A 21,389-nucleotide genomic window follows, 5' to 3' on the forward strand; every position below is an offset into this window, starting at 1 on the left:
ATAGACTGGGAATCTGAAAGTCAATCTCTGAAATCAATACTGGTAGTGTCTGCTGCATTTGTAATGCGATTCCAAGGTTGCCCGCTCAATAGGGTTTCATCCCCTCAATAAGAGAGCGATCCAGTTCTCTCTGAGCTTCCAGGTTAGAAACCCGGCCTTGCAGCTTCTTAATTTCCTCGTCCTTCTTCTTCAATGCCAGCCGCGTCATATCCCGCCCACGAATAATCCCCTGCGTCTTCAAGTCCTGCCGATTAAGCAGTGAAACAACCTCGTCATGTGCTTTGTTCGGCAAAACAACACTATGTTTTTCTAGAATATCAAGTAGGCTCTTTGCAAGATCCGAGGTGTCAAACTTCGAGTCTGCGGAGAGTACATCGTTGTATTTGCTAGGCGTGGGTGTCATGCATAATTCGGCAGACGAGGGAGGGAACATATCGGTGCGAGAAGAGCGAGATGAGAAAGGCGTTGCGGATGCAGACTGGCCGTAGGAAGAATCATCATTCGTGACTTCTGCCAGTTGGCGCTTGCCGGGTGAAGTCACCGCGCCGGTGCGGGGGGTCTTGAACGGGGATTTGGGATGGAAGTTGGGTTGCGAGATGAAGGTCTCGGTCTGGCTGGAAGAGAGTGCTTTGACAATCTCATCATTATCATCAAGGTCGTCGTCCCAGCCAAAATCGTCTGACGCTTCTGAGATCATTCTGGCTTTAGCTGTCTTAGGGGGCGACTTGAAGTTGCGTTGTGGGGTATCGATAAATCTGCGCTCAGTCTGTGGAGTGAGTAGCCCATTATTCATACGTCCGGGAGTGCGCCTTGATGGGGTGAGCGGGCTAGGATCGAGTTCGGATCGAGAGTTGGCAAGAACGGCTGCTTGCTCACGCATTGTAGCGTCATCTGCCCACAGAAAGAACTTGCATTTGAGAGGTGGAGGTTGCGCACAAGTCCAAACTATTCTTCATGTCAGTTGCTAATCTATATAGATATTTCCCAATGGTAGCAAGATTCAACATACACCATTTCCCAAAGTTTGGTCCCTGTTTCTTAGTTTCACGGCGGACCGCAACCGGCCTTTCTGGGCAGTTACAACACCAAAGACCATCTTTGAAGAGACCGCGGCGTAGAGGCGCTGTAGTTCCTGGCGAAGCTGGGTACTTCTGAGGGGATGACATTTTCGATAGTTTCTTCCCCGGATGTTGTCAAAGGAAGATGAACGTTGTCGCCATGGAAACTTGCTTATCTTATCCGGACCCCACGAGGTCTTGGCAACTTTAAGACATTCTATGGAGTCGTCCCAAGGATTTTAAGATTATAACAGTGCTATGAATAGAATTTAGGATATGGAGAATTATCCGAGACAATATTTCTTCTTTTGTACACTGATTCCGATCAAAGATGACCTCATGTATTATTGAGGCTGAGGTCAGATCTGCACACAAAACGCCATTATTATAAAGAAGCTTAACCCCACATCGAGTCTATTCTTATATATACACTTCTCCAACGACCCCCATGATCAAACCCTCATGCTTCGATACCCTTTTAAACGCCTCAAATGCATACACTATGCATAAACCCACAAGGACCCCTCTCAACCCTCCCTAAAGAACTCTACCTCGCAATATCCGATTTCCTCCTGTCATCATCAGACCTAAATGCCTTCACATGCACCAACACAATAACCTACAACCTCCTAAACACCACCCTCTATAAACGCGATGCAAGCTCACCAAATCCCAAATCCCTCTTCTGGGCCTCAACAACCGATACCCCCTCAACAGCCCTAAAATCCCTTTCGGCAGGCTTCGACATCCAATCCAAAACAGACACAGACCCACGACTAAAAGGATGCACCCCAATCATGCTAGCCGCTTTACACAATAGCATCGCGGTACTCAAACTACTCCTGCTAAACGACGAAGCAAACCCAAACACCCGCGACAGAAAATGGATCCGTCCGCCGCTGTCCTGGGCCGTCAAAGAGGGCCACTCGGCCATAGTGCAGACCCTGCTAAATGACAATCGTACAGACGTCAACTTGCAAGATAAGACGGGCGATACCGCACTGATGATGGCCGTCAACCATCAACCGAAGATGATGACAATGCTTCTCTGTAGCGGGCGGGCGGATCCACGCGTGCCAAATCGGCAGGGGTGGACGCCGCTCAGTCGTGCTGCGCGAGAAGTAGATGGAGATGTGGGCTTGCTGCTTGCGAATCATTTACGGTTGATTCTTGAGGGTGATGATGGCGCTGTGCATTGTCAGCATGTGTTTTTCTATGCGGCCATCATGGGACATGTTGATATTGTGCGGTATTTGGTTAAGTATTTTGGGGAGAAGCTTGATCCTAACGCTGAAGGACAGCAGTATGGGCGGGGAGCATTTTCAATTGCGGCTTCGGCGGAGCGAGTGGATGTTGTACAGTTTTTACTAGAGTGGGAGGTTACCGATCCGAATTTGCAGACACATTGGAAGAGGCAGACGCCTTTGTTTGTTGCTGCGGAGAATGGACACGAGGAGATCGTCGACTTGTTGGTTGGATGTGAGAGGGTTGGACTGGAGATTCCTGATATGCATGGGACTACGCCGTTGGGAGTTGCGACAGAAAGAAACCACGAGGGGATTGTTAGGCGGTTGTTGACTGGGTCTAGACGGGCTGATCCCAATGCTCGTGATGAGAACGGTCAGACACCGCTGTTTAATGCTGCATTTTATGGTCACATAGGTGTTGTGGAACTACTGCTCGAGGCGCCTGGCATTGATCCACAGTTAGGTGATACAGATGGGAAGACACCATTAGAGGTGGCAATGGAGAATGGAAATCAGCAGGTAGTAGAGGCACTGCGGAGATACATAGGCAGCCCATCATGAATATTCTCGTCTCAATTATCATGACCGATCCAGCGTGCGGTCCCTATCATACGTTGTATCTATCTAGTCCTCCCGGCCCCCTCGGCGCAGCCATGAGCGAGCCGGCAAGTAGAAACAAGTGGGCAAAGGCTCGATGTATGAAAATAAAATAAAATAGTGGGAATCAAACGGGAGAAGCCATATCTATGGCGGTATCACGAATGTAGCAAAACAATTCTAACATCGACATCTAATCGGCAAGCACATGCCGCAACATGGCACCAAACGGATCAGCAAGCTTGAGAATCTCCGTAACCTCGGGCTTAACGGGTTCACCCGCAGTACGACGAAGTTGGTCCTGCTTCTTTGTCCGCCGGCGACGCTCTACGGCGATGGGATCGTCCATGTTCTCATCTCCAGAGTCTTCATCAGAGGCATCAGATGCCTCATCCGAGATAGTGAGGTCCTCCAGATCAGCCTGTAAGCCCGGGGTTAGCTTTAAAATCCAAATTCATTTTTGAAGTCAAGTAGGCGGGAAACACATACCTCGTCAAGACCGAAATCACTACCCTTGAAAGTTGTAGCTCCTGGTATAGTCTCCCCAGATGTACCTTCAGCAGCCATCTTCTGGCGAGTCTTATTCAGATGCCAGCGTTTCCGGTCCTCTTGCCACTTGATAAGCTGATTGATTTCCGTGAGAGCAAGCTCTTTGTCGATCTGACCCACTCCAACAGCGCCTTGGAACAAAGCGTTAATGTCCATTTTGCCTCCGGCGGGACCGTTGCGCAGGAAATCAAGAATTTCCTCAATCCAACCCATTAGAGACTGGAATAGGCCGTTATCGTGCTGGTGTACTTCGTGAATGAACTTATAGAAGTTGGCCTCGTGGCGAGCGCACAGGTCGATGAAGGCCTGCACTGTTTGGTTCGGATCAGCAGAGGCATCCTGGCGCTGGGCACTCTCAATCACACTAATAGCATCGTCGGCAAATAGAGCAAAGTCCGTAATGCTGTTGTATACGTTGGCAGATTTGTAAACGCGGACGAGCGGCTCGTAGAAGATAGTGAACAGATCGCGGAAGAGTTGCAGTGTGACCGGCTCCTCAACAATGCCCAGCATCATCGCCTTGTCGCGCTGGCGGGTGTAAAGCTTCAGAAGCTGCTTCATGTGAGCGAACCATTGGGCGCCTTGTTGCATTTCCAGATCTACATTCTCCACGGCATAGTTCCAAGCGACGTAGCCATTGAACACCTTGCCAATCTGGTCCGGGGTAAGTTCGGGTGACAGTAATTCGGAGCGAAGGATGGCCACAATAATGTCAACATCTTCGGCAACAGCCTCTTCTCGGATCACATTCTTGATTTCTTCCTCGGCATCCGCAAAGCTCTTAAGCTTCTGAGTAAGCACAGTATCTTCGACCTTTGAAGCCAGAGAATCAATTGATTTTTGGAAATCTTTGATGCTTTCATTTAGTGTTAATGAGAAGATGCGTTGCAAAAGTGACCGCGAGCCGAAGGGCTGGGCCATGAAAAGGTCTAGAACACCAGACATAACTGCAGCAGGGTTGGCGATGCGAATCACATTTTTCATTAGCGTGTATGGGACCAAGCCGTGGATTCTCTTCGCCTGTGCAAACAGTTCAGGGGAGTTATCCTCGGCAAGGAACAGATGGTATATTGTTGCGGCAACCCTATTCAATGTTAGTAGGGGTAATCACTCAGAAAATCAGACAACATACTCAATGCGGAGCCACTCAGCAAATTTCTGGTATTGGGGGCTGAGGTCTGCAATTGTAGGCTTTTCCCGGATCTCGGCGAACAGCTTTGTCAATCCATCTAAATTTCAACTGAGATTAGCAAAGCCATGTTGTGCTGGAAGAAGCTCGCGACTTACTGCTCTCCACAATATCCCGCCGGAAGCGCTCCATGTACACGTCCAGCTCCGCTGCTCGTTGCCTAGCAATCTCATAGAATCTCTTCTGTTCCTCAATTCTCACAGCATCCATGTTTTTCCGTTTCTGAACATCGATCAACTCTTCCTCATTCAACTCGATGGGGCGAGCAGTCAAGAATTCTTCCATGACCTTAGACTCTGCGATGCGCTTGTTCTGCAATATAGTGCGCAGGAACGCGCGCAGCGACACACGCTGCTCCTCTCGGTACAGCACAGTCGCCCTCGACACGTCGCTCGTTGATGCACGCGGCGATTTCGTTGATCGCATTGATCCTCGGGAGAGCGATCGCCGGAGGTCCCCTGCGGAAAGAGTCGGTGCGGAGAGCCGGTCCTCAGCAACACTCGTGTCCTGTGTGGACAGAGATGAAATAGACGAAGCATCATCATCTGCACTAGAGCCCCACCAGCTCGAGGTGGAAGAAGACTTGTTCTTACGAGGAAGAGGAGGGAGTAGTTTCCCTGGCAGCTCGGTCCTCAATCTCTTGTGAAGTTTGACAAACTCTCCATATCTCCTCCCAATATGAATCTCCTGTTTGTTGTGGTGACGAACTCGAATAACGAATTCCTACAGCAGATGTTGTCAGCAAAGGACCCTTCAGAAAAGAACGGGATTTCCAGAATTATGAAACTTACTGCATGTTGATGGTACCGCACTGTCCGCTTGACAGAGGTTGTCCGAACCGCGGCCACGTTCACATCCCAACCATTGATTGAATTGCCCTCAGGCATATTAGCCAGCAGACCCGACTCCTGAGCACCACGCTCGACGATCTCCATCTCCGAGAACTGAATGCGCTCCTCATATCCCGACGCGGTCGGCACACCCGAAACCATCATCAGCTCCACGAGCTTCTCGCATTTCCGAGCCAACTTCCGGCGCTTCGTCTCCTCCAGTCGATCCTCCGAAGACGAGACATGTTTATTGGCAAACGATTCCAAGAACTATATCCCCAACTGTCAGCCACACTTCGTTCCTCCACAGTTATCCATTCAGGGAAGCGAAAAACCCACGATTTGTAGCTTATCCTGCCAGAACTCCTTTTCGCGTGCTTGGTCGAGAAATGGGAAATTCCGAACGTGGTGAACAAAAATATACCGAAGAATAGGCAGCTCTGAGTCGACTGGTGCGACCTCGCCGAAGTCCGATCTGAAGGGGGCGCCGAATCGCTGGAGCGCGGTAGGGGAATTGAGCTCGAAGATTTCACCTCGGACTTCGCGAGCGATGAGCTCACGCTTGAGGTCTGCGCAAATGACCTACATGTCAGCAACTGTGAAATCTGAATCCGATCATCATATCGTCCAACTTACAGTGCTCTTGCTTGCCCGTCAAGACTTGGCCTGGTGGCGGGGTTGCACCCACATCTCCCTTCCCGTTAGGTACTGCGGAATCAGGCGATTGTGTTTCCGGCATGTTGAGCGGTAATTCTCCGGCTCAGTTGAGAGGGAAGCTGAGTCCCTAGGAAATTGAATCACACGGCCAGTGTCCTAGGTGATGTGATGAGAATTGCAGGAAGCACAGAATGTGTCTGCCTAAAAAGGCTAGTGGGCGCCGCAATCAAGACAAGACTGAGCAGTACAGAATACTGGGTCTCACGATGTTTGCTTCCGGGAAAAGGTGGAACAAAGGCAATGGGGGGAGGGGCTGGAGCGGAGCAAGAGTCGGCAGAGAGATGATGTCGTCACCTCCCGAGATCTTTGAATATTTTACCAGGGGGATCTTGACACCTATACCTAGGTAAGGCTATATATAGGGCTATGTATGTATTCTAAACCTCTATATGGGTTATATTACCTATTTATACTATTTTTTAAAAATTCAACTCCGCCCCGACCGATTTTGATCGCCGTGACTATTTGACGTAGTCCATCACTAAATCTCCATAGGACTCGTACGCCAAGGCTAATTATAGTGTTGCCTATATGGGACTCCGTACTCGTACTAGTTCTGCGCCTTACGAGGCGAGGTTTCTCTCGGCAGTGTCATCAGATTATCATTGTGGATTCTGGAGAAGCAAGTGAGGGGACTAGGATATCTCTGGAACTTGGATTGGTAGGAAATTACTTGGAACAGGGCTCGGACCGTGCCTTTTTCATAAATTCATCTGGCAATTTATCGAAGGCGCTCAACCCAGGTAAAAGGAGGCAATACAAAAACCACTATACCCAATATGAAAGAAACAAATATACTTCAGCCATGTTATTTGGAGTAGAAAGATTAAGATAAAATCAAAATGAAAAAGATAAAAAAAACCCCCGCATTTCCATCGCTTGAGAACATTAAATTCGCTTCAGAAAATAAGTGTTGAGAAGAGTATTTGCTTTGAACCCTAGGAATCCCACCTTTTCACTTCATGAATTCCAGCTCCATATCGCGAGGCAGGTAGTGTCCCTGGGGTTGTTGGCCAGTCCAAGGCTGCATGCTCTGCAAAACGCGCTCGTGCTCAAGAGAGGGGAACATCTGCTGCTGAGGCTGATGGTATTGAGCTGAGTGGTCGCTAGGGGTTTGCATCATGGGCTGGGCACGGCGACCCATCTGGGCGTTTTGGTTGTAGAGGGTGAAGTCGTTGCCCGCCTGGGCCTGGAGTCCGTATTCGTAGCGCTCAGAAAGAGTGTCGCCCACGTTACAAGAGTCCGGTGAGTACAACATGGCGTTGCCCTGTGCACCAGGAGAAAGGCCGGAAAGCTTTCCAGAGACATCGTAGGAACAGTGGTTGAGGTTCATTTGCTCGTAATCATTCGAATAACCCTTCATCACCTCCAGGGAATGCCCCTGGGGGAGCTGCGCAGCCATTGTAGTATAGTCCTCGTTGGTTGGATAGTCCAAATTGCTCCAATCCAGGTCAAAGTTGATGCTTTCAGTGCCAGTGAGTGGGGATCCGTCAAAGGACACAGGTCCCATCAGGTCGGGGACCGATTCGGCAGATGGGATGGACATGGAATTCATAGATTGGCGGTGCATCTCCAGGGCCGGAATCAAGCCATTGGGGTCGCCGGCTTCAAATTGACTCTGGAACCCGCTCAGGTTCACCGAAGTTGGGAATGAGTTGATATCGGTCATCAGATAGGGAGATGTTTCTCCGAATAGGGGAAATCCTCCCCATGAGCAAGCGGGGGAGGGTCAGCAAAGTTGAACTGAGGATTCTCAGGCCAGTTGTAGTTCTGGTCGCTAGGAGAAGGACTGGGGCCAGGGATTGGAGAGGCAAAGTCGGTCGCCTTCGAAGCAGGAGTGGAAACACTGGGAGTCTGAGGAGTGGCCTGGACAGAAGAGCCTCGCTTGCTGCTATTGCTGCCATTGCGGCCATTGTTCTTTGATCGAACGTAAACCCATCCATGGGATTTTTCCATGTGCTGTTTGCAGTTGCTGGCGCGCTTTGAAGCATAGGGGCACTTGTGGAATTGACACTTGTAGAGAGTGGGCTTGTCCGAATGTCTGTCATTCATGTGACGATCACGTTCTTTCTCGGTGGGCCAACCCTTGGTGTGGTAATTGCAGTCTGAGTACTCGCACTTCCAGGGGCGAGTATGGGTCTTCTCGTGTTTCCTATGAATGGATTAGCATTTCAATTCTAATAATTTGTTTCAATGAAGAGGGCAACTTACGTCAAGTCACAAGGACGCTTGAAGACCTTGTCGCAGTCGGCGCACTTTTGATTGATGTTCATGGGAGGAGCATCCTTCTTGCGGCGGGCCATAGAGCGCTCAACGCCCTCATCGACCGCATCGTCAAGAGTGATAGTACGCTTGGCAGCACCAGGAGCATCCGCCTCGTAAGGCTTTCCCGTGGCCATGGAAATTTGCTTTCCATCTTGCATGATAACAAGTTCGGCAGATTTCCCATTCTTAGACAGACCACCTGCCAGGGTAGCCTTCGGGATGCTATTTTGGGTTAGATAGGTTGCGCAGTCCATTAAATGGGATATCACATACGCAGAAGGATTAGACTCCTTGTTAGACTCATTGTTAGACTCGGAGCCCTGAGTCACCTGGACTCGTTCGCGTTCAGCGCGAACCATCGCTGCGTATCTTCGAACCTGCGAAACGAGATCAAGGAAGTATCCGTTAGTGTAAGGTCGATCCGCCGGTAGTCGTTGATCACGATCGTTGAGGTGCGAAGTCGAAGTGTGCAAGCACTGGATCGTAAACTCGCAAAAGTTGAGATAGGAATTCCGAGAAGTAGCGGAGTTCTTTAAATAAAGTAAAAAATAATAATAAGCAACCAGAACTCCATAAACCCTTTGAATAGAACAATGCATTGACTTACCGGTGCCAACCACAATAGGGTTTTCTCGAGGTCACGCAGACACACAATCTGCTTATTGATGATGCGCTGGGGAACGCTTCGGACCAGTGGATGGAATGGTTTCAAGCGGGGTTCTTTCAAAATAGGAACGAGCACAAAACGTTCAATCTGTTTGCAGGCGGCAGGGCCTAATTGACGTTTTGGTGACGACCCAGTATCAAAAGCCGAAATAGAGCTTGTAATGGCAGATTGATTGTCGTGAATACCATCATTCACTATTCATTGTTAGGGCTCAAATAGGAAACAATAGGGGGGAGAAAGAGCGACAATGTATTCTTGTGGCATGTGACACTCACCTTTAGTTTGCGAGTCAGCCAGCCCCTCTTCGCTACTGACAGAGGTCCCTAGTCCACTATCGGACTCGTGGCTATGCTGTTGGTGGGCCTTTTTCTCATCTAGTGGGATGGGAATGCTGCGGCCCTCTTCACTTGAGGAGCGTGGGGAGTTAGACATGGATTTGGAGTTACTGCGCACCAACCCACTCTCCATCAGACTCTCACCGCTAGCAACCTCAGGGCTCTGATCTTCGGTAGGTTCCAGAGTCAGACGGCCTAGGATGGAAGTCATGCGCTCCTCGGCAACAGCGATGGCTTCCAACGAAGTGGCCGAGCGATGAGGTAGAGAGCGGAAGTTCAAGACAGGGTCGCGATCGCTCGATGGAGGAGAAGTGGGGGTATGGAAAGTCTCTCCTTTCTTCAGGGGCATCTTAGAGTCAGGCGAGTCGCTCGACAGGGTGGGAATGGCGGTGTTTAAGACAGGCCGACGACGCGGGTGCACCCGCGATGCCTCAGTCTGGACGGCAGACATTATTGGGCGTAGTACTGTGTCAACTAAAATTTAGCATACATATTCGGACAGGAAAGGAGCAGTGTATTGCGGCTGATTGGCCCATGCCATGACTCACCGAAGAGTTGTCCAGATGATTCGAGGAGTGACGTACAGTCGAGTCAGAGATGCAAGCCTCGATTTGATGCGGATTCTCTCCGTTCTTTGTTATATAATAGCACCGCTTCTCTTGGACTATTCACCAAGAGTGTTTATAATCGACACACTTAAACCAGTATGAGGTCCTGGAGATCTATCACGATAGCGCGATCGTCTGATAGTCTCTGTGAACATGCACTCCTAATCCAATGTGTCGCGGGGGGGTCGGAAAAACTTCAAAGCGGGGTTCGACGCAGAGAGGATCAATAACACCAGCCCAAATGGCTTTTTAATCAACGATAACGATATCCGAAGATGAAATGAATTCCCCGGATTTAAAATGCTGGGATTCCAATGCTGAGATATAACGTTCAAGATGGGTTCCCAAGCGGTGAGCCCCACTAAATACGAAATGTATAGTATCCTTAGACTGAAGGCAGCGATGAAGAGCAAAATAGGATTGAAAATGAAGAATAAACCCGAACACAGATGATGGGGGAATAAGCGGATCAAGGAAGAGAAGGGACTTGGGAGGCTCATTGCGTGTTGGATGTCTGCCTGATAGACGAAGGCGCTAACACCAAAATGGTATAGAATGCGAAGGCTGAGCACATTCTGCAGTCGGTGATTGGCTTAAGAACACGTTTGTATGGTAAAGTGGTAAAGTATGGTAAATCTCTAACAGTAATTAAACAATTCAACCATATAGGTGGTTCCCGCGTGGCCCCCAGCGGGTATCGTACCGTTTCTCCACTGGTTCCACTGACTTCTTAAAATGGAAACTCGGGTCCCGGAAAGATGAGAAATCCGTTCCAAAAGAGCCTCACCTTCCAAGGTTCCAAGGTTCTAACGGGAGAGTCCAGGCAGCCTTTTTATTTTCCTACGCGTCAACTTCTAACCAAAATTCTTGGGATTTTCTACAGCTGTACCCCCATGGTACCTATGGTAAAATCCAGAGTCAGCATTTTGATTTTCAACCATGTCTACGTCACCTATTACCAGGATCATGCCATAAAAAAAATTCGGGCAAGGAAAATCACCCGCTAGGGTCACGCTGATTCAGCATGGAACAACCCAACGCCCCAGGGTCTTGGCCCCTGATTGACTAGAAAACCAACCAAAAACGACCCACACAGCCAACAAAAAGTGAACGGCGACTACTTTTTGAGATTTGCCAACTCACCCATCTCTTCTAGACCAATAGTACGGGAGTACTAGTTCATTGATTTCACGCCAAATATGAGATGCACATGCACACTTGAGCCTCCCATCACCGCTTTTCGTACTTGCCCGGTCCAATAATAGTTCAATGTCGGTCCTGCTCAGTCTGCGTTTGTCGGACGAAAATGCACCCGTCTACTGATCGGACGGGCCAGGCACTATGCTCGTATCGACCCCTCAGCTGGCTCCGCCCTTGTCTGACTCCTGCTTCCCGGTGCACAGCCCACCTGTCAGTCCCTCAAAAAGCTCCAGATTTCCAAAAAGTACAAAGAGTACGATGTACTTTATATACTTGAGCCAGGTGTTTGTAGCATCTTATTTACTTTACAGCTGTGCCTGAAATCAACAGTTGTGATATCTTCAAGGACAGACAACGCCAACCTTAGTAGAATATTGTATAGTTCATTGATATGCCAAACCCACATTCATGGCTATATTCTCTATGTATTAAAGGTTACCATGTAGCTGATCACTCTGCAATGGCTCTAGGTCATGGATGGGATTGGTATGGAAGTCTATTCCCTGTCAAGCCATCCGGGGAAAGCAATCAGTCAACAGCGTTTCTTATTCCCGTCTGGGCAGGAATATACCTCCTCGGCATCACCGCCACACTCACCCGTCATCGCCCTGACTATTCCAGGCTGCGATATTATTGCCTCAATATGCAACTGCCTAATGGGTTTCTCCGGTAATCTACTAGATAATGTCGTATCTGCTAGAAACCTTAGTACTAGGAGCCCTGGGCATCGAAGAGAGCTGACAAATATATATTTCCGGGGAACCTAATTTGGCTAAAATTGTTCCAATGGCCGAAAAGAGCAACAAGCCTCCAAATATAAGCTCCTCTGTTCGCTCAGATTAGTTGAGACCTCGGGACTCAATTAGAATGGACCTACCCCATGATGTCAGCCATTTGGAGCTCCAGGGCTGGGGGAGCTTTTGTTTCCCGCGCTATCACAAGCAGACAACAGCCAATGACGTTAGAGCACGCTTGCGACTGAGATTGGACATAAAGCTATACATTCTTGAGTACCACTGGAATTAACTATCTTTATTAATTCAAGGAAAGTGCAGCAGAACTATAATGTACATATATATACTCCGTATATTCTCTATTCACCCTTCGCACATACTTGCGTACATTCTCCCCGGTCGATTGGACCTCGGCTTCGGGATATGGCAGAACGACGGGCGGTGCCGAGATGCCCGCGTGTTGATTTCCCCCGGATTCTGGATCCGGCGAACCTCATCTTCTCCCCTCAGTAGTTCGCTAAGCCAGGCGCGGGATTCTATAGGACATTTTCTCATGGGTGCTTGTTAAACAGATGATTTGGTGATTGCATTCCGTTCATATCTCCTCCTATCTCCCCCGCTTCATTTACCGACGCCAACCGGACAAGACACCGCATCCATGGACTTCGAACAGTATGGGCAGAACTCCCAACAACCTCGACAACGGAGAAGAAGAGCCGGAAAGCGGCGATTGAACAATAAGGCACCTATCGCAGCACGTTTGGCCTTGGATCCCCAGCTGCGCGGGAAAGTCGGCATAGTATCCGAGGATCTAGCGAATGACCTTTTCCAGCAACAGGCTCTCCAAGGTGAGTGTGAAGCCCATTTGCCTGTTCTTGATAAGAATGTTAACCAATCCGTCTTCTTCTGACCAGATGTCACGACCTCTGACGATGGAGTACTTTATGTTGCAATTGCCCCGCATACGCCGACTTATACCTCGGTGGAGGATCAGGCCTGGACGATACTCCCCGTGCGCATCCAGCCAAGAGAGAGATCGCCAGTTCCAATGTCACACTCCACCGTGATGTTTCCTGAATCGGCAGACTCACTTCAGCCTTTCCTCCAGGCTTTGGGAAAAGTTGACTCGTCACGCAACTCCCTACAGGCACACCGTTCCGTAGAGATTCGGATTCTGGATGTCGCCCCAATTCATCTCGATACAATCTTTGTGACCGTTGAGCGACATCTACTCCGCAATCATGATGATATCCAGAGCAAATTTGGCGGTGGATTCACGAATGCGCAAGGGCCGAATGGACTCTGGGGGAAGTCCGGGAACTCAGTAGAAGCCAAGAAGTATTCGAAAAGGGCTGCAGCTGATGCCGAACAACGTCTCACTGCAGCAGTCCGTGAAGCATTGGGAGCTCAGCGCATTGTGCATACCGGGGACGTGCTACCCCTTCCACTCCCTTCTCATCCCATAACTTATGCGCCACCACCACCTGCGCGGATCTCATTCTGCGAGCCCGTTTCGCAAGGCTTGCTGATGTCGACGACAAAGATTGTGCTTGTCCAGGCTCGTCCTCAAGGTCTCCGTGCTCAACAAACCGTACCCTCGAGATCTGCGCTTCTGAAGCAAGTCGCCGAGGACGAAGCTGATGACACTTCCAACGAACAATTCTACTCTGCAGCCGAAGATAAGCCTGGCGAAAGTGGGACAGAAATGGAAGTAACCTCGGCTGCTGAGGAGTCAGAAACAGAGGGCTCAGCAGGATCCATGAGTGACTCCTCGGATGATTCTCTGGAAGACATGATTTCTCTTAGTGCGCCTGAATTGCCGCAGCCACCATCAGGGGTGATGTCTTCCTTGACTTCGGCAACGCCTAGAGCCGGCGGTCGACGATTAGACGGAATCCATACCCCCGGGTCTGTGGCATCGAATTTCACATCGGCCACCATGCGCCCTGGCCGTGGCGGAGGCAAGACCTTCAAGGTGGAAGGTCTCCTGCAACAAGTTCCAAATGAGGTGCTGCACCCACGGCCTCGCGACGACGAAGACGTCGACTCCTTTATCTTTGTAGATATCAACACGCTCGCTAAGATCGGATGCTTTTCCGGTGATTGGGTCAGAATCGAAGCTGCCGAGGAGCCCCAGCTGAACATGTTCGCCTCGCTCAAATTTGGAAGTTTCAACGACTCTCCTGAAGACTCGGGCGATTGGCGCCCAGTTAAGATTTTTGGTCTTTCAGGTCTTCCGTCCTCTAAGCCGCGGTATGCCATTAACCACTCCGGTGAACGCCGGTCCAGTGTTTCGCAACGCGCACCCACCCGCTTGACCCCTTCAGTTTTCGTTCCCCCGTTGCTTCTTAGTAACATTGAAAATCCCAAGTACCTGCGGATCTCTCCCATGACCTTCGCTACTCCTAATGGCTCCTCCAAACCTGGTCTTTTGCATCAAATGAAGAACACTGCTGCTAAAAACCCACCTTTGGCGAAAGAGGTTACACTGCTTAAGGTGTCCACTCCTCTCTCAATGGACCGGGTCCTTCAACCAGCGCTATTTGCAGGATTGAAGCAATACTTCGAATCGCGCCGGCGTATCCTTAAAAGTGGCGATTTGGTCGGAATTAGCGTGGACGAAGGACTTGGCAGAGCGGTGTTCTCTGGCACCGCTGGCGGTGACAGTGCCAGTCAGGAGGAAGACATCACCATCCGGCTGGGCCAAGGTGTCAATGCAAATAATGCCGGAGCCCGCAAAATCGGCGTCGCTTGGTTCCGTGTCGGGCAGGTAGCCCCGACTACTGTAGAGGAGCTGGAAGAGACAGGCGAAGATCAGTGGGGCGGAGTTGCTGTACTTGACCCGGCGACTACGCGCATGGTACAAGCCGGAAGCGACGTGAGCCGAGTTCCTGGCGTGCTGGGCAACGGGTGGGAATATTGGCTGGGGGTCAAGACGATCCCAAAGAGCGTCCATGATGCCCCAACGGCTCATGGTATTGTTGCCGATCCACCTCAGTCCTTTATCCCATCACTGCAGCAGCGAATTCGTGACCTGTTGTCTGCTGCCACAAGCCCGCGGGCTATTCAGCTTGGAATGAAACCCGTCTTCATTCTCCTCAGATCCCAGCAAAGACATATCGGCAAGGCAACCATCACAACTCGAGCGTGCTCAGATATCGGTCTGCACACATTCCCCATCGATGCGTACGATATCTTGACAGAAGGCGGCGCGAATGGTGGCGATGTCAAGACTGAAGCATATCTTAAAGCCCGAGCAGAACGGGCTTTCCACTGCGGAGCAAACTGCACCGCATTGCTGATTAGACATATCGAGGTTTTGACTGCCGATCGCATTGTGACAGCAATGAGTGATATCTTGAACGATGCCAGGGTTGTCATTGCAACTACCACTGATGTTGAAACTATCCCCGAAGGTATCCGCAGCCTCATCACCCATGAGTTTGAGATGGGTGCCCCGGAGGAGAAAGAGCGTGAAGGCATTCTGCAAAATGCCGTCGCAGAGCGCAGTATCAGACTGTCCGCGGATGTGGAACTGGGTACCATTGCTCTGAAGACCGCAGCTCTTGTTGCAGGAGATCTGGTTGACGTTGTGGAACGGGCTGCCGGAGCGAGAACAGCTCGCCTCGAAAGTCTGGCCGAGGCTAGCAAGAAGCTTTCCGGATCGGAGGTCTTCGTTAGAGACGTCCTGCTGGCAGGAGGTGACGGTGCACGAGGTGTCACCAAGGCAGACTTTGACGCCGCTGTAGAAGCTGCGCGGAAGAACTTTGCCGATTCCATCGGCGCACCTAAGATTCCAAACGTTGGCTGGGATGATGTTGGTGGATTGACCAACGTTAAGGATGCCTTGGTCGAGACCATTCAGCTGCCACTCGAACGACCCGAGCTCTTCGCCAAGGGAATGAAGAAGCGCAGTGGTATCTTGTTCTATGGTCCGCCTGGCACCGGAAAGACCCTTCTCGCCAAGGCCATTGCCACCGAGTTCTCTCTCAACTTCTTCTCTGTCAAGGGCCCTGAGCTGCTTAATATGTACATTGGTGAATCTGAGGCAAACGTGCGCCGAGTATTCCAGCGCGCTCGGGATGCTCGTCCCTGCGTTGTGTTCTTTGATGAGCTGGATTCCGTTGCGCCCAAGCGTGGTAACCAGGGAGACAGCGGTGGTGTTATGGACCGTATTGTAAGTCAGCTGCTTGCAGAGCTCGATGGAATGAACGGCGGCGAGGAGAATAGCGGTGGAGTGTTCGTCATTGGTGCGACTAACCGTCCCGATCTGCTTGACACTGCGCTTCTCCGCCCTGGTCGCTTCGACAAGATGCTCTACCTGGGCGTGTCAGATACACATAGGAAGCAGGCGACTATCCTTGAGGCTCTGACGCGGAAGTTCGCTCTCCACCCCGATGTCTCACTTGACCGTGTTGCAGAACAGCTTCCTTTGACTTATACTGGTGCTGATCTGTATGCACTCTGCTCTGATGCTATGCTAAAAGCTATCACCCGAAAGGCCACTGCGGTCGACGAGAAGATCAAGACTCTGCCAAATGGTCCCGTCAGCACTGCTTGGTTCTTTGACCACCTCGCCACGAAGGAGGATGTGAATGTGATGGTAACAGAGGAAGATTTCCTGTCTGCTCAAGGAGAGCTTGTGCCAAGTGTTAGGTATGTGTCCACTTTATTCCCCTTCCTATCCTACCTCTTTTCTTCGTGATATACCATGATACTAACCGCTCGCAGTGCCAAGGAACTTGAACATTTCGAGCGCATCCGTCAAACCTTCGAAGCAGTGGACAAGTCAAAGCAAGACCCCGCCGCTGCCGCACCACAGACAATTGCAGAGGCAATGGAGGCATTCAACCTGGGCGGCTCGGCCACACTAGAAGAGGCACCGGCCACGAATGGTGACAGTAACACAACTGAAAGTCTTCCCGGTCGTATCAAAGGCCTGACCAAATGGCCAGGCAACCTTGTCCGCAGTGCCAGCGGCCAGTCAACAACCAGCAGCAAAGGCAAAGGAAAGAGCGCCAGCAAGAAGGGAAAGTCCCGCACCGGTGCGGAATCCGATGGATCTATTGATGGCGATGACGAGAATATGGCAGATAGTGCCAATGCCCAAGATGATGAAGATGAGGATGATTACGTCGTTCGGACTGATCACTTGAGGAACCCAATGGAGGAGGTTGAATAGAAAGTCTGGCACTGTCCGTATATTTTAACGTGCCGCACTGTTCAGCTGGTCGACCAGACGGCCTTTGTATCTACTATGCTGATTTGATATACCTATTGTTTACATGTACATGTCTGATTCTTTTTTCTGCTATTACCACATCCCTAGCCCATTACGATGAGCGCACGTAGGCCAACGCTGCAGTGCTAGACTAGATGAAATCCCGAGATCTTTCAACGTACGACTCTGTATTGATTGCCTCAGATTCGCAAGGGTATTATATTGTTATTCCGAGTGTCTTTGTGATCACAGTATTCCAAGGTCGTTACCTGTCACGACGCTGTCGCGCCACAGTTGTACTTCGAATTAAGATTCGCGAATGATATTGAGCCACCATTACCCGCGGACAGTACCATGGGTATTTCTAGGCGTCTTCAAACTTATCTAGGTGAACTTAACCTATTTACTCCATGACATATTCTGCTGCCGTTGCGGTTATCATCGTTCTCGTCCACGGGTCCTTCTTATCGTCTATCGAAACAAAAGCAATTGCGTGTCATGAGAACGGGACGTCTAGAACGATATGTAATATCTTCTACTTTTCCGGACGATCACAACCAATCAACTGCAAAATTAGATGCTCGCCATCATCATATATGGTGTGGTGCCTTCATATCAATCAATAAAGGTCTAGTTCTCACCGATCTAATCCAAGTTCCCGTACCACATGCAAAACAAGCTCCCAGCTTTCATGGTGTATATGGTGCACGGAAAGCTCAACCCACTGATAGTCGATATGGTTTAAGCCGTAAAAATGTCTCGCGTATGGAATAGAAAATAGCAAGGGTGGTCTTGCTTTTCTCTCTCTGCAGATGTATACTGTAGTTTGCTTCATATATTTCTAGTATGGTATCCAAAGTCCTAACTAGGTGCCACATTGGGTCACACTATTGTGATGCTTTTGTGTACGTGTCTGCCCTCTGGCGTTTGGTTGCTTGCATGGCTTTCTTAGAATAAAATGAGGATGAAGAGAAATCTGGGAGAAGATGGACTGATAGAGGATGAAGTTGAGAAGTGAAACGGAGGATATAAACGTGCGCGATATATGTATCATCCCAGTTAGTGTCTCATTAACATAGATTCTCCATGATATTATCTAATTTTGACACTGATAGATTTTATCCTCGTGGCCATACAACAGCGGCACTCTCGTTTGCTGTGTCGCCGCTCGTGACCCAACATCTTCTATCCAACCAACCCGCTCCAGTGGGACTTTTCGGCAGAACTTGAGGTTAATAGCCTCAGTCTGTTACCCGGTAGTTTGAGAATTAACCTTCCATTGTTTTACTTCTCGTGTGTATCGGGTTTAGGCCTAGTCAGGCTACTCGTACTCGACCTCGAGCAGGTCTAGTTACCCATACTCGTTCTTGTGTATCCAAACCCGTTCTTGCCGCATTTGCTCCAGGTCGGGGGTGATTTTCATGAGCCTCAGGTGCTTTCAGTCAGCTCTTGGACGAATTCCTCCCACATTCGAGACATCCCGCACACCAGTGCAGCAAGACTTCGACATTGCTTCGGGGCACAACTTTGGCCCTCATCGCGAAAGACTCATCCTGGTGGCTGACCACCCCGGGCTCAGCAGTCAGGGGCTTACGCACTTCAGCCGGGGTAAGACTCTTCAAGGAAGCAGCGCTGATAACATCGCTGCAGGTCATGCTCTCAGTCCCTTCTTCTTCGTCATCATCATCAGTATCATGTGTGCCCCGTACCACTCGCCGCGTGGCGGGTGACCTTCAGTGGCCCTCTTAACTGCCTTACGGGAGCCATATACCCCTAAGGCGATGGCTAAGGCAGACTTAACAGGTGTTAATCAAACCGAGTCACTCTGATCATTAAGTGGTAGTTATGGGTCGTGGATTTTGTTAATATCCTCGACATCACAGGTATTAAGGCTAAAGATTTTCATAGCGTCATCGAGGTTGCAGCACCAGTATGCCTGGTTAAACCGCATACATCCCATGCATATTCGCTCTATGGTGGGTATAGATATATATATGGCTAGACAACTCTCCGTAGGACACACAGTTTTCCGCTCGAATTGCGGCTTCAAGTTGCCCAACGGTCTAGACATGCCCGGTCATGGTATTGCAAATAATCTTCGACAGACTTGGCGCCCACTGCTTCAGGAAGCGTAAAGAACCGGATTCTTTCACAACCTTGTTTGCAGAACGGCAGCTTAAGGAAAATTCCACAACATCCATTAGTCTCATTCTCTTCGTTGCAGAGCAACTCGACCACCTCGTGGTCGTATGTAACCTTCAAGGGCCCACCTCCCTCTTTGTAGTAGGCTCCAAACCAAGCCGTACCAACCCATGAACCAGTGTATTTTGACATCCATGTACTCACCCCGGATATGCCCAAGCAGGACAGAGTGAGAGCGCACATGAAAGGCTGGATGGTGCAGAATGACCTCCAACTGAGCCTTGTACACGACCATGAGCTTACTGAAGGCCTGCAGTGCATCATAAATAGATATAGCACAGTACCACTTCCCACCTGGCTGGCGTCGTGTTTGCCATGTCAGGCCGCACTCTCGCACTTTCCGATTCACTTCCCTCCATAAATTGATTGTTTCTCTTTCGCCTTGCCACTTCTTCTCCTCACTTTTTCTCTTCACACCTTCCTTCCTTCTCAATATCTTTTCATCCATTCCCTTCTCAATCCAAGGGTTTGCGTTTATCAGGTTTGAGTTATCATCCACATGGAGTGTCTATCACATCATCCACTGACATGACACTGATAGTGTTCTTCCATTGGTTGACCGCACGTGTTTTTCACGCGTTTCTCCAACCGGAGGCCTCTCTTACTGCGTTCTCTCCAACACATTCAATCTCATATTCTTGTGATTTGCACGGCGCCTCGCCACAATGAATCTCACGCTGGACCCGGAGCAGTTGTCCTGGGGACAGAATTTTGCCAATAGCCGGGAGCCGGCCAAGATGCTCAAAATCATTGCCAAGAGCCCCCGTACTCTGGAAACTGGAATCGTCGATATCGAGGTGAAGCCTGTGCCGGAGCCCATCACACCCAAGGAGAAGGTCACGGAGGACTTGGGAAATATGAGATGTCTCCCGAACGAAATCTTCGACATGATTGTCAACAAATTGGACATGCCTAGTGCCATAAGTCTGTCGTACGTCAACCGCATCGCCAATCAGCTTGTGCTGAAAAGCCCAGTTGGATTTCTGAGGCAGTGGGCCCCGGGAATGCCGAAGATTCTCAGAAAGACTCAGATCCATGAGAACTGGTCCATTCATGAGCTTAAAGAAGCAATTATGCGTGAAAACTGCGTGGTATGCGGCGCTTCGTCCGTTCAACTTTACCTACCTACAATGGAGCGTATCTGCCACCCTTGCCTGCACGAAAACCATTCATATTGGTGTCTCCCCATTGAAAAGGCTGCCATCATCTTTGGTCTTGACCTACCCGATCTCATTAATACTCAAACCATGTACTTGCCGCGGCTGAGCAGGAATGAATTTGATTTGGGAGATCTTGGCGCTTGGATTATTCCTGTCAAATTGGCGCTTACCAAAGCCCTGGAACTGTACGGCACCCGCAGGGGTATTAAACATGCTGCGGAGGGCACCGCGTCAAGTTCCGATGGAGAAGACGAACTTGGTACGCTCGATGACGATGACGATGACGAAGAATTTGTGGTCGAAAACCAACACGACATTTATCGCGCTGCTCCACTGGATTCACCCAACTCTGTCAAACTGCGTTTGCTCCTCTCCATGGGGAATTATCACCAGAATGCTCACCACCATGAAGTTGCATGTCGGGTTTCTGTCGTCAATCGGGACAATACGCGCAAAATCATTTACTCGTGCCGTGGTTGTACTGCCATGCTCACGCACCCCAAGATGGAATCAATTTCCGACAGCCATATGAAGATGATGAGACTTGACCCCGCCCTTGACAAGTATGAGCGATCGTTTGCAATCTTCCGCCGCGCCTTTAGTGTGTGGACCGAGGCCGATATGATTGAGCATATTCGAACCGAGTGCATTGGGAGTTGGTTCCTGTTGTATGCTGAAGGACAGAATGAGTAGTCCAATGTGGCTCTACGGCCCTGGATGCAAGAAGTGATGCCAGCCAGGTCTCGTTCTCTCTAAAACATCGTGATGGATAAGTGGATTGGAGGAGGAACAGTGGGTCAAGAGGGCTCT

At 49.9% G+C, this 21,389-nt stretch overlaps 9 protein-coding genes across 9 annotated transcripts; 3 read left to right on the forward strand and 6 right to left on the reverse strand.

The window, feature by feature from the left end:
* Positions 1 to 85: 85 nt before the first annotated feature.
* N7487_009930 (uncharacterized protein) lies at positions 86 to 1,166 on the reverse strand (the record flags this gene model as incomplete). The annotated part of the gene is made up of 2 exons (XM_056877660.1): positions 86 to 945; positions 1,010 to 1,166. 2 exons carry the CDS (start codon positions 1,164 to 1,166, stop codon positions 86 to 88), a joined length of 1,017 nt encoding a protein of 338 aa, XP_056726240.1.
* A 383-nt stretch (positions 1,167 to 1,549) lies between these two features.
* N7487_009931 (ankyrin repeat domain-containing protein) lies at positions 1,550 to 2,866 on the forward strand (the record flags this gene model as incomplete). The annotated part of the gene is made up of 1 exon (XM_056877661.1): positions 1,550 to 2,866. The coding sequence occupies one exon, from the start codon at positions 1,550 to 1,552 to the stop codon at positions 2,864 to 2,866; it is 1,317 nt and encodes a 438-aa protein (XP_056726241.1).
* Positions 2,867 to 3,095: 229 nt separating this feature from the next.
* Positions 3,096 to 6,209, reverse strand: N7487_009932 (PX domain-containing protein; the record flags this gene model as incomplete). The annotated part of the gene is made up of 7 exons (XM_056877662.1): positions 3,096 to 3,323; positions 3,392 to 4,535; positions 4,584 to 4,680; positions 4,739 to 5,363; positions 5,432 to 5,740; positions 5,810 to 6,039; positions 6,107 to 6,209. 7 exons carry the CDS (start codon positions 6,207 to 6,209, stop codon positions 3,096 to 3,098), a joined length of 2,736 nt encoding a protein of 911 aa, XP_056726242.1.
* Positions 6,210 to 7,142: 933 nt separating this feature from the next.
* N7487_009933 (uncharacterized protein) lies at positions 7,143 to 7,742 on the reverse strand (the record flags this gene model as incomplete). The annotated part of the gene is made up of 1 exon (XM_056877663.1): positions 7,143 to 7,742. One exon carries the CDS (start codon positions 7,740 to 7,742, stop codon positions 7,143 to 7,145), a length of 600 nt encoding a protein of 199 aa, XP_056726243.1.
* A 113-nt stretch (positions 7,743 to 7,855) lies between these two features.
* Positions 7,856 to 9,905, reverse strand: N7487_009934 (C2H2-type zinc finger protein; the record flags this gene model as incomplete). The annotated part of the gene is made up of 5 exons (XM_056877664.1): positions 7,856 to 8,339; positions 8,399 to 8,674; positions 8,726 to 8,982; positions 9,060 to 9,313; positions 9,395 to 9,905. 5 exons carry the CDS (start codon positions 9,903 to 9,905, stop codon positions 7,856 to 7,858), a joined length of 1,782 nt encoding a protein of 593 aa, XP_056726244.1.
* Positions 9,906 to 12,654: 2,749 nt separating this feature from the next.
* Positions 12,655 to 17,178, forward strand: pex6 (AAA family ATPase peroxin 6; the record flags this gene model as incomplete). Its single annotated transcript, XM_056877665.1, has 3 exons — positions 12,655 to 12,844; positions 12,911 to 16,652; positions 16,728 to 17,178. The coding sequence occupies 3 exons, from the start codon at positions 12,655 to 12,657 to the stop codon at positions 17,176 to 17,178; spliced, it is 4,383 nt and encodes a 1,460-aa protein (XP_056726245.1).
* Positions 17,179 to 18,659: 1,481 nt separating this feature from the next.
* N7487_009936 (uncharacterized protein) lies at positions 18,660 to 18,872 on the reverse strand (the record flags this gene model as incomplete). Its single annotated transcript, XM_056877666.1, has 1 exon — positions 18,660 to 18,872. One exon carries the CDS (start codon positions 18,870 to 18,872, stop codon positions 18,660 to 18,662), a length of 213 nt encoding a protein of 70 aa, XP_056726246.1.
* A 391-nt stretch (positions 18,873 to 19,263) lies between these two features.
* N7487_009937 (uncharacterized protein) lies at positions 19,264 to 19,551 on the reverse strand (the record flags this gene model as incomplete). The annotated part of the gene is made up of 1 exon (XM_056877667.1): positions 19,264 to 19,551. One exon carries the CDS (start codon positions 19,549 to 19,551, stop codon positions 19,264 to 19,266), a length of 288 nt encoding a protein of 95 aa, XP_056726247.1.
* Positions 19,552 to 20,084: 533 nt separating this feature from the next.
* Positions 20,085 to 21,272, forward strand: N7487_009938 (uncharacterized protein; the record flags this gene model as incomplete). Its single annotated transcript, XM_056877668.1, has 1 exon — positions 20,085 to 21,272. The coding sequence occupies one exon, from the start codon at positions 20,085 to 20,087 to the stop codon at positions 21,270 to 21,272; it is 1,188 nt and encodes a 395-aa protein (XP_056726248.1).
* Between the last annotated feature and the right edge of the window lie 117 nt (positions 21,273 to 21,389).

This window comes from Penicillium crustosum, assembly GCF_028827405.1.
Source record: "Penicillium crustosum strain IBT 35664 chromosome Unknown utg000004l_segment0_segment0, whole genome shotgun sequence".
NCBI lineage: Eukaryota > Fungi > Ascomycota > Eurotiomycetes > Eurotiales > Aspergillaceae > Penicillium > Penicillium crustosum.